The sequence below is a fragment of the Barbus barbus genome (genome assembly GCF_936440315.1).
Source record: "Barbus barbus genome assembly, chromosome: 21".
Lineage (NCBI taxonomy): Eukaryota > Metazoa > Chordata > Actinopteri > Cypriniformes > Cyprinidae > Barbus > Barbus barbus.
In genome coordinates this window covers 8,712,565-8,730,179 of record NC_136749.1, presented here as the reverse complement: position 1 = coordinate 8,730,179, position 17,615 = coordinate 8,712,565, and the positions used below count along the sequence as shown (strand labels likewise).

The following is a 17,615-nucleotide window of genomic DNA, read 5'->3' as shown; positions in this document are numbered from 1 at the left end:
GTGAACTATCCCTTTAGGACACCAACACTTTCTAGGCAATATGCAGGCAATTAAGGTCACAGATATAATAGCACTAATAATAACAACGTTCTACTGACACCAAGGTCAGCTGCATAAACACAGCCTGTATGTTAAGACTGTGTCTTAAGAAATAATCTTACCAGCTATCAGTTAGCCAAGGGGTTATGAGTCTTATTTTTTGGATTCAAAGACTGACTTTATGACCAGGCTTAAAGAAAACATAAGATGACTTGTAAGACTAGTGTAAGCATTTTATGCCATCAGCCACAGAGAAAAGATGCCCAGGGCCCATTCTCATGAACATGCAGAGATGTCGAGGAACCTAAGTGCATGGTGCAGTCCACGATGGTGGGATGCACTGCACTGTAGTACTTAAAGTAGCAAGTGGCCACATAATTATTATTATTTTTCATGGGCTCATGAGCCTATTCAATTTCTATTTGTCATATGTCTGTGAAACTTGTTCAGTTTCTCTTTGTTGAATCTTTCTTATGCTCATGCAAATATTTGCACATGTGAAGAAAATATCAGGAAATAAAAGCAGTTGAAAGTGCTTTCTTTCTTTGTTTCTTTCTTTCAGCCCACAGGTCTGACCGAAAAAATCGAATCTGAAAGTGTTAAGCAATATAGCCTACTTTATTTCCAACTAGACCAAAGAAGTCCACTTTATAATATTGCATACGATGCACCTTGTTATTTTAACATTTTCCACATATGTGGATGATATTACATGAAATTTTAATACATTCATTCTATTCTTTTGAACATGTTCAGAAATGTTGGTCTGATTCATATTCCCATTTATTCCTATCTTTGCACAGTCCTTTAATATGAAGCATACAGGTCCTTTTCAAAAAATTAGCATATTGTGATAAAGTTCATTATTTTCTGTAATGTACTGATAAACATTAGACTTTCATATATTTTAGATTCATTACAACACAACTGAAGTAGTTCAAGCCTTTTATTGTTTTAATATTGATGATTTTGGCATACAGCTCATGAAAACCCAAAATTCCTATCTCAAAAAATTAGCATATTTCATCCGACCAATAAAAGAAAAGTGTTTTTAATACAAAAAAAGTCAACCTTCAAATAATTATGTTCAGTTATGCACTCAATACTTGGTCGGGAATCCTTTTGCAGAAATGACTGCTTCAATGCGGCGTGGCATGGAGGCAATCAGCCTGTGGCACTGCTGAGGTGTTATGGAGGCCCAGGATGCTTCGATAGCGGCCTTAAGCTCATCCAGAGCGTTGGGTCTTGCGTCTCTCAACTTTCTCTTCACAATATCCCACAGATTCTCTATGGGGTTCAGGTCAGGAGAGTTGGCAGGCCAATTGAGCACAGTAATACCATGGTCAGTAAACCATTTACCAGTGGTTTTGGCACTGTGAGCAGGTGCCAGGTCGTGCTGAAAAATGAAATCTTCATCTCCATAAAGCTTTTCAGCAGATGGAAGCATGAAGTGCTCCAAAATCTCCTGATAGCTAGCTGCATTGACCCTGCCCTTGATAAAACACAGTGGACCAACACCAGCATCACTGACTGTGGGTACTTGACACTGGACTTCAGGCATTTTCCTCTCCCCAGTCTTCCTCCAGACTCTGGCACCTTGATTTCCGAATGACATGCAAAACTTCCGCAGGTCCCCCAAGGTCTGGAATCGGTCCTTCTCCACAATCTTCCTCAGGGTCCGGTGACCTCTTCTCGTTGTGCTGCATTTTCTGCCACACTTTTTCCTTCCCACAGACTTCCCACTGAGGTGCCTTGATACAGCACTCTGGGAACAGCCTATTCGTTCAGAAATTTCTTTCTGTGTCTTACCCTCTTGCTTGAGGGTGTCAGTGATGGCCTTCTGGACAGCAGTCAGGTCGGCAGTCTTACCCATGATTGCGGTTTTGAGTAATGAACCAGGCTGGGAGTTTTTAAAAGCCTCAGGAATCTTTAGCAGGTGTTTAGAGTTAATTAGTTGATTCAGATGATTAGGTTAATAGCTCGTTTAGAGAACCTTTTCATGATATGCTAATTTTTTGAGATAGGAATTTTGGGTTTTCATGAGCTGTATGCCAAAATCATCAATATTAAAACAATAAAAGGCTTGAACTACTTCAGTTGTGTTGTAATGAATCTAAAATATATGAAAGTCTAATGTTTATCAGTACATTACAGAAAATAATGAACTTTATCACAATATGCTAATTTTTTTAAAAGGACCTGTATTATTATTATGTTTGGCAAATTTTTCATCCATAAACAAAACTAACAGCAAGGCTTTTTGTGTTTATAGCATTAAAAACTGTAATAGATTGCTGAAACAATATATTCTTTCATTCGTAGATAGTAGGCTATTAGTTTTATATTTTGTCACAGGCATGGCATTCGTCGAGTGAGCAGCAGCTACAGTTCATACTCCACACCGCTCGGTGGCGATCGCGTGCACACATGCTGCTTTAAAATAACACTCGCGCGGCGGTTGTGGGTAATATTCATGGCGGTGTTCTGAATCTGCAGCGGAGAGACACACCTTCTACTTTTCTCTCTGGATATTCAATTAGTGGAATTAACTTACTTCTTTACCTCTTGTAAAAGTAAATTAACGTCCATAAATTTGAAGGAATGGCTGAAACGGGCTCAGGTGTGTAATATTCAGTCGGTCTGATAAACACTGCAGCTGTTATTGAGCGCAACCGGGAATGTAAACAGATGAATTTCCACCAACAAATACTTATTTAGTAGTTATATTCGTATACATGTATCTTATTAGGTTAAAAATGTGCAATTTGGGTAATAATGAGTAAAGAGCCCTACTTAGATAGCTAACTGCGATGAATGAACTGGCCTAGCAATACATTGTCAATTAGGTTTGTGTATTTTGTTTATGCTGCAAGTAATGCTTTTAAACATGTTAAGATTTTCGCTTTTTTGACAATTAGGTTGTTGAATTCATTTTCTTTTAGCTACTATTACAAAGGTCAACGTATAAAGTATATGTGTTGTGAAAGTTGTTCATTATTAACAAACTATATTTGTTGAAGGTGTAGTTTTAATGCTGTCAGTAGGTAAGTTACTGCATAATTTGAGTCAAATATCTGTTAACTGCATCTGTTCCATCACAAGATCAAGCTGGTGACATGAAACATGACAGCATTTCCTCCCCTGGGATCTCAGATCAGGAGAAGGAGATGGCAACCAATGCTTTTGAGGCTTTTAAGGTAAATGACTATAATCTGAGCATGCGATTGTATCCATGGATGTTTCCGGTTGACGTTATAACGTGATGTTTCTTTAGGTTGGAAGCTATGACGAGTCCCTGAAACTTCTTGACAGCCTTCAGGAGCTTAACAAAGAGGACTACAAGATTACAATGAATAAAGCGATCACTGAGTTTTATAAAAGTGGGCAGACAACAACCAGCACCCTGAAGCAGACGTTAATGACCTTGAAGAATCAGGTTTGATATTACATATGGCATCATAAGCCTTGTCATTGGAGTACTGATGCTAATTGAATGACGTTTGCAGATGCACACAGCTGTGGATGATATTGATGGTTTGGATGATGTTGAGAACAGTATCCTCTACTACAATCAAGCAGTGATTCATTACCACATGCGACAGTATTCAGAAGCTATATCCACCGGGGAGAAGCTCTACCAGTTTCTTGAACCGTTTGGTATGTTTCAGGATGCAAATGAAAATTTCTTGCATAATGTTGAGCAATGAGTTGTTTTTTAAAATCTGCACCTGGACTAGTACCAAAAGTATTACGTGTTTTAACTGGTCTGGTGCAATAGTGTGGCATGGCTTGATGGGTTTCTCTGTCCTAGAAGAAAAGTTTGCTCAGGCCGTTTGTTTCTTGTTGGTGGATCTATACCTGCTCACCTTCCAGCCAGAGAAGGCACTGCACCTGTTGGCTGTGCTGGAGAAGCTCACTGTGAAGGATGGGAACAGCAAAAATGGCAAAGGAGAGGTGAGAGATATTTGGCTCTTTTGAATCATTTTTATTTTTGATTGTTTCGCCGTCTTGTTCTCACTAGAATTTTTAAAGTGTTGATGCAGGTCTTATTACCTCTGAAATAAAAACTTGCACAAAGTGCATTTTAAACACTGCTAAATCACTCTATTTGTATCCTTCATTGTTATCATCTTTAGAAAAATCAGATATATTGTAGTTATCTCTATTAGCATTATTTACCATGAGAATGCTATGTAATGTACCAAATTACTTCCTTTGAAAGGTTTGGGGTCAGTAAGATTTTTAATTATTTATTAATTTGATTTATTTTATAGTTTGTTTTTTGTGCTTGTACATCTTATGCTCAGTAAGGCTATTTATTTGATCAGATAAACAGCAAAACCCTAAATATTAATACATAATATTATTGCAATTTAAAATAATAATATTCTATTTTAATATATTTCAAAATGTATACCATTTCCAGTCTTCAAGAATCTTCATATGCTTCACATTCTTCAGAAATCTTTCTAATATACTGACCAGTACTGAAGAAACACATCAGTGATGATAAACTTTTTTTGTTGTTTTTTTTGGTAATTTTATTTCCAGAGTTAAGGAACAAAGTTCAAAAGAATATAATTTCTCTTAAATAAAAAATAGATTTTGCAACATTTTTCTATCACATTTGAACAGTTGGTAACATTTTAGTTTAGGGAACACATATTCCCCTGAATAAGAGTTTTCCCTCAAACTTCTAATTTGCTGCATATTGATAGTAAGTATGCTGTATGTTTAGGTATTGGGTCAGATTAGGGGAACCAGAATAAGGCATTAATATGTGCTTTATAAATACTGATAAACAGCCAATATGTTAGTAATATGCATGCTAGAAAGCAACTAGTTAATAGTGTTCCCTAATGTAAAGTGTTATCGATCAATTTATTGTATCCCTGCTTAATTAATGACAATTCCTTTCGAATATAAATCTTACTGCTTTTAAACAGAAGTCTACTTTATTGTATGTTGGTCTCCAAATTTTGGATTGTAGTGTTTGTAAAATTAGGCCCCTGGCTGTAGCTCACCAGGCCAAGCTCTAGAAAGTAAATAATGGGTTAATATGCCAGTTTTGTGAGATGATAAATTGAGAGTTGTTGCTCTAGATGCTGTTTTCTCGACTTTTAACCTTTTGGATCATGTGTCATTTACAGAGCACCAACAGCACAAATAAGGAATCCACTTCTATGAAAGCAGAGTTCACAGCTATGATCGAGGCAGCTAAATCAAAGATGCACCAGGTGAGAGCAGTGAGCATAATGAATGTTGAAGTTCAGTGCCTGGTGCCAATTTACAGCACACAGATTTAACATATTTGAAATAATAAAGGTTTGTAATAGAGTTGTACTGTTAATTAGTTCTAAATTAAGTTGAATATGTTCAGAAAGCTAACTCTGAATCTAAAATGCTTTAATGCATACTGATCAGCTAGCAACTAGTGAGTTGTTTGGGATATGTGTGTTTGCAGTATAAAGTACGAGCCTATATCCAGATGAAGTCACTGAAGGCCTGTAAACGGGAAATCAAATCTGTGATGAACACATCTGGAAATGTAAGTAGATTCACAATCAGCCGATTCACACTTTACGTACATGCTGTAAAGGTTGGTCATTTAATACACTTGTAATGTAGCTTTAGTTGGCTGACTGTATTTGCACATTTCTCCCTCAGTCTGCGCCTTCTCTCTTCCTGAAGAGTAATTTTGAGTATTTGAGGGGAAATTATCGTAAAGCTGTTAAACTCCTCAACGGTTCAAATATCGCAGAGCATCCAGGACCCTTGAAAACAGGTACACAGTTAAAAACCATCCATATATGCTTCAAAAAGAAAAAAAAATGTTTCCCCATTCCAATCTGAGCATGTCTTTTTTGGTTTCATGTGAGATTTGTACACTATCATCATTTACATTTTTGATTCCAAGAAGTGGTACTAACTAGGCATGCAAAAGACACTTTAGAAATGTCAATAAATGTTTTGTTAAAAACCTTATTAATGAAAAATCAAGTTTTGCTTTCCTGGAATATATTTACTCAGGTTTGTCTTTTTTTCCTGCTTAAAGGTGAATGTGTGAGATGTATGTTCTGGAATAATCTCGGTTGTATCCATTTTGCCATGGGGAAGCACAACCTGGGTCTTTTTTACTTTAAAAAAGCACTTCAAGAAAATGATCACATATGCGCCCAGCTTGGTGATGGCAGTAATGTGCAGGGTAAGAGAAATGAGGACCTTTTATATGCCAGATCATACAGCAGAATGTGTGATATACCATACTTCTCAGTGTGATAATAGATTATATGCAGATTTTTGAAAACTCTTAAGAAATTGTGGTTTATGAATATTTTGTATTCTTGTTATATTAACATTGCTTTATTTTATTTATTTTTTCCCACAGCAGCTAAGAAGTTCACAGGGATTCCCATGTGTGCTCTGTTAGCTAATAAGCGCTATGAGCTGCTGTATAACTGTGGGATTCAGTTACTTCATATCGGTCGACCGCTGGCAGCGTTTGAGTGTCTGATGGAGGCGGTGCAGGTGTATCACTCCAGCCCTCGACTGTGGCTCAGGCTCGCAGAATGCTGCATCACAGCTAATAAAGGGGTACAGACATTAACCCACATGTGTAATTACAATTTAGAATGAAAGACCCTTGGAAGAACTTGGTGTACTCAAACAGGTTGAACATTTGCACTGTCGTTCAAAAGTTTGGGGTCAGTTCAATTTTTTTGAAATAAGAAAATTACTTTACTTAGTAAGTGTAAAGAAAAGAATCACATCACAGAATCCTGAGGGGACAAAAAAGTATCATGGTTTCCAAAAAAATATTAAGCAGCACAATTGTTTTGAACAATGATAAGAAATATTACTTGAGCATCTAATCAGCTTATTAGAGTGATTTCTGAAGGGTAATTTGACTCTGAAGACTTTCAGCTTTGCCATCACAGCAATAAATTACATAAAAAAATGTTTTTAAATATAAAACAGTTAGTTTAAAATGCTAATATTCCACAATATCGCTTTTTTGTGATTTTGATCAAATGAATACAGTCGTGGTGAGCTTAAGAGACTTATGTTTCTTGGAGACTTAAGGGACTTCTTTCAAAAACACAAAAAAATCTTACTGACCCCAAACGTTTGAATGAGTGTGTATTTGTTTTATGTTTAGAGGCCTGTTCCCACAAAATGCCTAAATGCCAGCAAATTATAAAATTGGCCAACAATTTTTCCACACCAAAACAATTCACAATATAATTATTTCAGATGGTGATGCATTTATTTATGACCTTTTTTTGTTTCCTTCAGAGCTTGGAGCAGGAAACAAAAGGTTTACCCAGTAAAAAGGGGATTGTGCAGGCTGTTGTTGGGCAGGGCTATCATCGCAAGATTGTTTTAGCATCACAGTCTACACAAAACACCATTTACAGGTGAGGAAGGGTGATTCAATCTAATGGGTCTTGACATTTGCTAGTGTGATGATGTTAGAAAAGTAGCAGCGTGAGATTGTCTGGCTGGTTGGAGCAGTGCAACATTTCCAATGGCTGAAAATACTGTAATGTCACAGTGTCTCCAGAAGGTGTCATCCTGTTGCTTTTCTTACCAGAAGTAGCATTTTAATTCTTTAAGTGGTTTCTGAGAGCTGTATCATGCCTTTTTAGGTTTCAGTAGTATTGTCTTTCTGATGCACTTGGCATGCTAAAATGGATTTGTACACACGTTTCTGTACAGTGAGGGCCAGTCAGCAGCAATCCCAGTGGCCAGTATGGAGTTTGCAGCGATCTGTCTGCGTAATGCTTTGCTCCTGCTCCCAGAGCACCAACAGCACGACAGCAAACCTGACAGTGGCTCCAAGAGCTGCAGTCAGTCAGGCAGCACAGAAAGCGGCAGCGAGACCAGCGATGCCTGCAGGTACATGTATAAACATGCATGCACCACCATTGTTGGCAATAACAGATCCCAAACTAGGTTGAATTTGCTGAACCCATTAAAGAACACTCTTTGATGCTGTTTTAAAATAATCTGGTGATGTTTGAATTTTTCTTTGGCAGTGGGAAGACTCAAGAGGGAGACAAGTTCATTCCTGCTGCCCCCTCATCACCCCTGAGAAAGCAAGAGGTGGAGAATCTCAGGTGAGGTTACAGGAGACTTTTCTGGAATTAATTTCTCACACATAATAAAAATTGCCTGAAGAAGATTTGAATGACTTTAAACACATTTAATTTGACTGTTAGCCAGTGCACTGCAAAAAAGATTTTCCAGCTCAGTTTTCCAGTAGAAATATCTAAACATTCCTAAATCAAGAAACATTTAGGTAGGTAGCTTTTTATTGTCATTCAACTGTACATACAGAATGCACATATGAACGAAATTCCGTTCCACTGGCTCATAGTACTGCACCAAACTAAACATAAACATGTACCACAAATCAGTAAAATTATAATTAATAAAAATTTGCAACAGCGTGCTTTTAAAAAATATATAACATTATAAGAATGACAGCAACATATAAATATTAAATGTTGCACGCAGTAATTGGCGGTATCTAAAACAATAACTGCACTTATTAAGTGGCAGCATATAAGTACAATTATTGCACACCTTCCAAAAAATGCTGTTATTCCAATGTCTCCATCTAGTTCACATAAAACTCACTACTAAAAGATTCAGTGAGAAAGAAGATTAAGAAGTCAATTTAAATTCAAAAGTCTGATAGCTTGTAGAAAAAATCTATTACAGAACCTTACTGTTCTGCACCGAATGCTGCGAAACTTGTTCCCGGAGGGCAGCAGTGTAAACAGTCCATAATGAGGATGGGTGGGGTCTTTTGCAATGTTTTGGGCACGAGTCAGACAGCGTTTGTGTGCGAGGTCCTGGATAGAAGGCAGCGAAGAGCCAATGATCTTTTCCGCTGTCCTCGCCACTCTCTGTACAGACCTCCAGTCAGAGGCTTTACAATCCCCAGACCATACAGAGATCCAGCTGGTCAATATGCTCTCTATAATACCTTTGTAGACAGTACTGAGAATGGGAGAGGAAAAGTGTGCTCTTCTCATCCGACGCAGACAAAAAAGACGTTGCTGTGTTCTCTTCATTAAAGAGGCGAGAACGATTCATGTCAAACTGTCTGTGATCTGCACCTCCAAAAACTTGACACTACTGACTACTTCCACCGCAGTGTCATTGATAAGTGGTGTGTGCCTGTGCTGCTTTTTCCTGAAATCAACAATGATCTCTCTGGTTTTTTTGACATTCAGGAGTAAGTTATTTGTATTGCACCAGTCCACAAACTGTCTCACCTCCTCCCTATAGGCCTGTTCATTATCATCCTGTATGAGGCCTACCACTGTCGTATCATCCGCATACTTTACAATATGGTTTGTGCTGAACCTGGCACGGCAGTCATGGGTTATCATAGTAAACAGTAACGGGCTCAGGACGCAGCCCTGAGGGGAGCCGGTGCTCAGAGAGATGACACTGGAGGTGTGATTTCCAACCCTCAAAAACTGAGATCTGTCTGTTAAAAAGTCCAGTAGCCAGTTGCACAAGGGGGTACCAAGGCCCAAATGTCCCAGTTTGCTTACCAAGTGCTGGGGGATAATCGTATTGAATGCCGAGCTAAAATCCACAAATAGCATTCGCACATGAGTGTTGTTCTTCTCCAGATGGGCCAGGCTCAAATGAAGTACAGAGGATATAGCATCCTCTGTAGAGGGGTTGGGTTGGTAAGCAAACTGGAAAGGATCAAACATAGGAGGGAGTCTTGAAATGATGTGGTCCTTCACCAGCTTCTCGAAGCACTTCATCATTATAGGCGTGAGTGCAACCGGATGATAATCATTGAAGCATTTTATTGTGGATTTATTAGGGTAGTGGAGTAGCTTTCCAGTCTGTGACAGTTTTTATGCCCTGCCACATGCGCTTGGTATTTGTAGGATCAGAGAAGAAACCCTGTATTTTCTAGCTATAGGCCCGTTTTGCCGCCCTAATGGCCCGATTCAAGTTGGCTCTTGCTGTTCTGAGCACAACCATATCACCAGTTTTAAACGCAGCATTTCGTAACTTCACCAGTCATCCAGGGCTTCTGTTTTGCTCGTATAATGATGTTCTTAGTGACACCTACATCCTCCGTACACTTCTGAATATACGCAGACACAGATGCAGCATACTCCTCCACATTGACATGTTGATAAACAGTCGCAGCCTCTTTGAACATATTCCAGTCAGTCAGTTCAAAACAATCCTGCAATACTGACATGGCACCCTCAGGCCAGACCCTCACCTGCTGCACAGTTGTTTTTTCCCTAATAAGCATAGGCCTATATGCAGGAATTAACATCACAGAGAGATGGTCAGAGGAGCCGATGTGGGGGCCTTAAAAGCCTTCTTGATGTTAGAATAGGCTAAATCCAGTCGATTAAGCATGTGGAGCAAAATCCACATACTGATGGAAATGAGGGAGAACTGTCCCCATGTTAGCCTGGTTAAAGTCCCCTGCCACAATAAAAACACCTTCCGGATGTGAGTCTTGCAGATCACTGATGGAACGATAGAGCACATTCAGGGCCTCCTTAGTATTTGCACTAGGTGCAATATACACTGCTGTGATGATGATGGTTGTAAATTCCCTAGGCAGATAAAATGGTCTACATTTAATAGACAAACTCTACATCCAGAGAACAATAACTTGAGACCACTGCAGCATTGTTACACAAGCTGTTGATTGTGTAAATACACACACCGCCACCCCGTGATTTTCCACTGAGAACACAGCTCCTGTCTGACCTGAATATTGTTAGCCCCTCTATGCTCACTGCGTCATCCGGAACGGAAGGGTTTAGCCATGTTTCCATCAGAACATTTAATTCAGAACAGAGTGTTGTTTATGTTTAAGACAAAAATAAATATCTGCCAAAGGGTTAGGGACAATAAACATGCTATCCTTTTGATTTGTTTTATTTCTTGTTTTAAGTATAAAATTATTATACAATGATACTTTTTTTTTAAGAAAACTTCAAATCTGTGTCATTTTCCTTCTCAAGTAGATGTATCTTTTTTTTTTTTTAATAATGTTTAGATATTTTGTACTGGAAAACGAGATAAAAATACTGTGCAAGTAAATCATTTTTTACTCTGTTTCCTATGTGAGACACACGTCTTCCACAAGGGGGCACTTGCCAGCTCAGAAAGGGGAATCCTTTTTTTTTTTATGTGGGTTACTTGTGAGAAACTTGTTCAGCATTTATTATATATTAAAAATAGTATGCAAAGCAGAATGCAATATACAATACACAGTAGCATGGCTACATTTTTTTTTACATCCAGTTATTTCCATTAAAACATCTTCACTTTTGCGGTATAAATTATGGAATAGTTATAGAATAGCCAGGAATAAATGAAAGCTGACAAGTCTTGCGGTTTAATCATCACACTGGTCAAGAAGAGCCTTGCGCAGTAGTTCAGAGTCTGTGTTCTGTTCAAATTTATTCACAAACGGTATTATGCTATTTTAAACATAACCAGCATATGTGAACCAGTCCCACTTTTAAATTTCCTTTACAAATATGCACACAATAGTTTAGAAATAGATTTGCTAAATTTGGTACTTCTATATGCAAAATATCGATATGGCAAATGGTCTTTGCTAAATCCACTGTATTTAACAACATAAAATGCAACAACCCTCCCCCAGCTAGCTTACTATACACCTCTCTCTTATTTCATGCACCCACTTCACCATTCACTCTCGCATTACTTTTGCCTCAGGAATTGATTAGACCTTCTACCCCACCTCCATCCCACTCTCTCCCCTTCCCCCTCATCTTTGATCCAGTGGGACAGTCTGCTCCGGTGGGCTGGCCGGATGTGGTTCTCTGTGAAGGGAAGGGGTGTGGTGTGTGGATTGTGTTGACCCCGCACTGACACCCTGATACACTGACACTTTTACGAGCCCAAACACCATTTACTCGGAGGGCTCTTCCTGGAATCCTGCAGGCTATTGTGTCACAGGCAGCCACTCAGAGTGCTGAGCATTTCCCACTTTTACCCACTCTTACCCTCTTATGTGGTATTTGCAACAAAACTTGGCATTTCGGAATCTGAGCAAAGATTATATTCAAAATAATTGCTTAACTCAGCAGACAATAAAGATTTCAATGAGTTTAATTCAGTTAGCACAGCTGCTGTCGAAATGTAAAAATGTAATAAATTGTTGCTGGGTATAGTTAAACTGACCAGATGGGCCTGTCCTAATGTTAGCGGGCCGCCTGATCACACGAGATACATAAATATAAATTCAATTCAATTTCAAAGTGATTGCTTTCCATATTTCTTTATATTACACACACAGATCTACAGACAGGAAACATTTAAATGGTCAAAACAAAAGTCCTACATTGGACACATTTTTATCCCTGGTTTTTGGAATGCATTGCAAAATTTTGTTTTCAGCTAATATTGGTAAAATAACATTTTAGAGATCATATTGACGGCTGTCATGTAGACACTTCAATTTATTGGATTATATCATATTGGTATATTGGCACATATTTACAGTATGTGGCAATTTATTACATTTAAAAATTAATGCAAAATATCGGTAAATAAAACAACGTTTCTGAGCAAATTCTATTTAAAAATGAAACCGAAACCTACCGATCTGTGGTAAAAACGCTATATAAATAAGCTAAGGTTACTTCTGTCATTCGGTGGGAATCCAAATTTGTGCATATTTCACAAGCTTGACTTAAATAGCATCATGTCGCTTTGAAATATAAGTCACAGCACATTTCAGATATTAAAAAAATGACATTCTGGAAAATACTGCAAGTAAAAGAATGTGAGAGACATTAATTATTTTGTGATTTGTATAGGTTTGTTCTGTATGGATGCTATTATTTTTAACCTGCACAAATCAAATTAAAGTATTCAAGTCCTACATTTTATTTTAAAAACAAAACCAATACCCTTACTACCTCCGAAGGTGTTTTACTGATCTCTCATCTCTAAATGATTTGGGGATTTGTGAGGAAGTTGACACATTTCCTGTGGTTGGGTTTATGGCTGCTGTATACTGATTCATACAAAGTGTTCCTCTCTCTTTTTTTTTTTTTTTTTCTTCAATAAGATGAAGATTCACCTAAAAACCATAAAATAATTTTGTCCTTGTGTTAAACACCGTTTCATCAGCATGCTTCTCTTTGGTCTATCTTTCCTCACAGGTGCTCAATTCTAGCCTGCAGTGCATATGTGGCTCTTGCTCTTGGGGACAATTTAATGGCTCTTAACCATGCAGAAAAGCTCCTGCATCAGACAAAGCTGTCAGGATCGCTCAAGTGAGTCTGTCTCTCTTTTTATGGCTGATTTATACCTTTTATGGGTCCTACACTCGCAATGCTTACAACGTATAGCAAATATTTGCCCTTCTAAAATGGCCAATCCTGAGTGATGGGATGCTTAATGTTTGGTTCAACCTGTTAAACAAAAAATCTTACCTATGCCTCACCACTCTTGTTTGTCCTTGTGGAAAACAAAAAAGTTTTTTTTTGTAGCAAATGCTATTTTGTAAATGTCCTGGAATTCCAGATTGTGATTCTTATTGTAAATGGTTTGGTTGGTTTTAGCTAGATTTCCCAGACAGAGATGAAGCTGAGACTAAGTGGGCAATACACAATGTAAAGCAGTCAGTTTAGCTTTAGTCTTTGTTATAGGAAGTGGCTTTAAATAATGTATTCAGCTCAATTTTTGATGAGTTGTGTGGTGCTTGTGTTCTCAGGTTCCTGGGTCACCTATATGCAGCTGAAGCCCTGATCTCTCTGGACAGAATCTCTGATGCCATTGCACATCTCAACCCGGAGAACGTTACTGATGTCTCGTTAGGTGTCTCATCCAGCGAACAAGACCAAGGTATGAAAATGAACTCGTAATCAAAACACACAGATGTCAAAGGACATGATGTCCGATTATTAACATATGTCTCTGCTCTTATTGACAGGTTCTGATAAAGGAGATCTGGAGCCTGTGGAGTCCTGTAAGTTTTTATTAGAATTATTATTTTAAATTGATTTCTTGGATGGATGGATTAATTTATTTAAATAAGTTAATTCCTCTTATGATGAACACATATGAACATTTTCAAATTAAAATTTATTTATATTATATATTAATAAGGGATATTTTTAGGGGATCTAAAGTAAAAAAAAAATATGGTAACAATTTACTTAAAGCCTTTATGTGCAATGCATTATAAAGGGTTATTATAGGGTATAATGCATTGTAATTTCTCATATTATATCTTATTATCATATGTGGTAAATAATTATAACTGAATTTAAAATGCGTAGTGTAACGATGAATTGATAAGTGTTATAATGTATTAACTGTTATAATTATTCACAAGATCTTTGTAATTAATACATTAAAACTACTTATACTACGGGGCCGTTGAATGCTTGAATCTGATTGGCTGACGAACATTCTGAGGTGTGAAATTATTTTCAGGGAAACGCACGGCGAACGTAGTTCCAGGCAGCTCTCTTGACCGCATTACAGTTCCATATCACTTCGCATAGTTAACTGTAATAACGGAAATTAGCATACAGTAGTGCTAACGTTACCAGCACACAGGACTAACAAAAACAACAACATGACAGACATTTCTCACTAGCGAGGTAATAACAGCGCTGCATCTTAAAGCAGACTTATAGTTTAGAGACGGTGCTTCAGAACACTGTTGAGGGACACACAGAGGTAGCCTAATTCATACAAGCTCTCTCTCTCTCTCTCTCTCTCTCTCTCTCTCTGTTTCTCTTTCTGTGTCTCTGTCTCTCTCGCTCTCTTTCTAATAACTTCATTATTAACTGCATTAGTCTGCTATCAACGGCTCAAGCCTCTATTGCCAGCTTTAAAATGACGTTTTGGAACTAGCAAAAGAGTCGTTGGATGAGATGCGGAAGAAATAATCCTACTCACAATAGCGATTTAAGTAGAAAAACCGGACGAATCCCTTGAAATATATCATCTGATCGATGTCTTGAGGTGTGGCAACCGTAGTATAAGCGGAATAATTGACTCCGGACCGTTGAATTATTAGAAAAATAATGCACACCCGAGGTGTAACGGCCACGACGCGAATTATTTTTCTAATAATTCAACGGCCCGTCGTCAATTATTCCTTACTTGTATAATGCATTATACATAAAGGCTTTAAGTAAAGTATTAAGATTCTACTAAGATCTTTTATCATTAAAAAGATCAAATTCAATCTATACAATCTAGACAAATCTTTTATTAATTTTATTATTCTATGAAAAAGGATTACTATTTCTATTATATATATGTAACGTATTATATGGAAAATCTGTGAAGCAATTTTGTAAAAATTTTAGTATTTGATAAAGCAATGTGATGCAACTAACGTGCAGGTTAGTTAAATACTGGTATTTATACATTTTGAGTTCATGATATTTATTTGTACACATTATTTTTATAAAAATGATTTTATGTGTGTATAATATGTATGTGTATATATAATATTTCTTCAGAATAACATGCCCTGATTAATTGTCCACAGTTAGACCAGAGATAAGTTGAGTCAGAAAATATGTACTCTTATTTATTATTTTAATTTTGGTTTATGTTGCAGCAGGGAAACAGACACCTTTGTGTTACCCCAGCTCAGTAAGTTCTGCCCGGGCCACAATGCTCTTCAACCTGGGCAGTGCGTATTGCTTGAGGAGTGAGTACGAGAAAGCCCGCAAGTGCCTCCATCAGGTAAACACTCCTCTCATGTAACGCTGTCCAGGCTTAACACATAAAATAACAATAATGTAATTATCTTCTCTGGACACTAGATAGATACAGTGCTTAAACAGTCTTCAAAACATTTGTTTCTGATTTCCGTTTCCAAGGCTGCTTCAATGGTGAACACTAAGGAGATTCCTCCAGAAGCCATTTTACTGGGAGTCTACTTAGAACTGCAGAACGGTGAGTCACGCACAGAGACTGTAATTACACAGGGACTGCTGGGAAATGTCGCTATATTTTCTAGAGAGTGGCCAGTCACCTTTCCTCACCTGGAATCATTTGTCACTTCAGACCGATTTATTTTTTGAGTAATCGTTTAAAACTGATCGTTGCTTCCGCAGGAAACACACAGCTGGCCTTACAGATCATCAAACGGAACCAGCTCCTCCCGTCTGTCAACCCCACCTCCTCCCCTGATCTCCGTAAGAAACCACTTCCCTTCCAGTCATCCCAGCCTGTACAGCCCATACAGACCCCCTCCTCCTTTACACAAGTACAGCGCAAGTGATTCCACTTACTCGAACCCCCCAAAACATGCACAAACACATTTGTTTTATGTTATTTATGAGGCTGCAGCAACTCATGATGGATGGGGAAAAAAAACAAGCAAGAAACAGTTGTCTGTCGCAGTCTGTTAGAAATATGTGTGTTTTGGGGACTATGAAATTATAAATAAATTTTATTTACACGTATTAGTGGTGTGACATTTATGCGGTCAGTGACACACTGCCATATATGAAATTATACAGATTATGAGTAAATTATTTCTGCAAAGTAAGATTGAAAATCTGCATGGAGCTGTTATATCGTGATGAGAGAGATCATGTGGTTGTCAAAAATCAATGGACCAAAGGTCACTGTTTAGATCTAACTTGCATAAAATCATGGACACTTGTCTCTGACATCAGTTGTGGCAGAAAAACTCTTAAAATGTAGCTTTTAAGTATCTCGGTTGTATAACTTGATTTCTTCTCTACTGGTGAATAAGACTCAAATAAATGTCCTGATTTGTGAAGGCTCGTCTCTTGCGTGGGTGGACAGATGTCGGCTTTCTTTCATGTGTGGTCTCTCCTCTTTTTGCCCTTTTTCCTGAGGGTGGCCCATCACCTTTCTCATGGTGGGTCTTTCTTATGCTAAATCTCTGCCCCCACACCCACTCTTTTTACACCCACATCTCTCCCTATTGTTGCACCGATCTGACGTGCTGTCAATGATGCCTTGGAGAAAAAAGAGCTTTTTTTAAGCCTTTATGGGATTTTTTTTCAGCCATCTGACGCTAGTTCCAAATGCAGCTCTTGTTTCCCAAGAGGCCTGTCATGCTAAATCTATTTTTTTTTTACTAGAATCATGTGTACAAGTAAACAATACTATGCCAATGCAGGCAAATTACAGAGGTCAGCTGTTGATTTATTATTATATATACAGCTGAGCAAATGTTTTTATTCATATCAATGCTTTTTCATGAATTAAGATTAAATCGGGATTTTGTAGGTTGGTGACCCCTATGAGCAGCTGAGGATGAATGATATAGATGTGAAGCGTGAATCTGAGCTGTGGGTGTGCATATTTTAAACCTGATCTCACGGGTAAATATAACTATTTTACAAGGTGGTGGTTTCATATGAAAAAAGTAAGCTTTAAAGGGATAGTTCACCCAAAAATACAAATTCTGTCATTTATTACTCACCCTTATGTCATTCCAAACCCACAAGTTCATCTTTGGAACACAGCTTAAGATATTTTCGATGAAATCCAAGAGCTTTCTGACCCTCGACGCGCAAGAA

At 37.9% G+C, this 17,615-nt stretch overlaps 1 protein-coding gene across 2 annotated transcripts; it reads left to right on the top strand.

The window, feature by feature from the left end:
• Nucleotides 1-2,484: 2,484 nt before the first annotated feature.
• On the top strand, nt 2,485-16,859 carry cnot10 (CCR4-NOT transcription complex, subunit 10). 2 transcript variants are annotated; one of them, XM_079444233.1, is made up of 19 exons: nt 2,485-2,659; nt 3,142-3,236; nt 3,314-3,475; nt 3,546-3,696; nt 3,854-3,993; nt 5,190-5,276; nt 5,504-5,587; nt 5,707-5,824; nt 6,095-6,244; nt 6,428-6,633; nt 7,336-7,457; nt 7,759-7,938; nt 8,079-8,159; nt 13,248-13,361; nt 13,802-13,932; nt 14,021-14,056; nt 15,671-15,798; nt 15,936-16,011; nt 16,173-16,859. In XM_079444233.1, exons 1-19 carry the CDS (start codon nt 2,641-2,643, stop codon nt 16,337-16,339), a joined length of 2,247 nt encoding a protein of 748 aa, XP_079300359.1. In that variant the 5' UTR covers nt 2,485-2,640; the 3' UTR covers nt 16,340-16,859. The 2 variants fall into 2 exon arrangements, with proteins under 2 accessions (XP_079300359.1, XP_079300358.1); XM_079444232.1 differs by having other exon boundaries at nt 2,509-2,659; nt 3,851-3,993.
• The last annotated feature ends 756 nt before the right edge of the window (nt 16,860-17,615 follow it).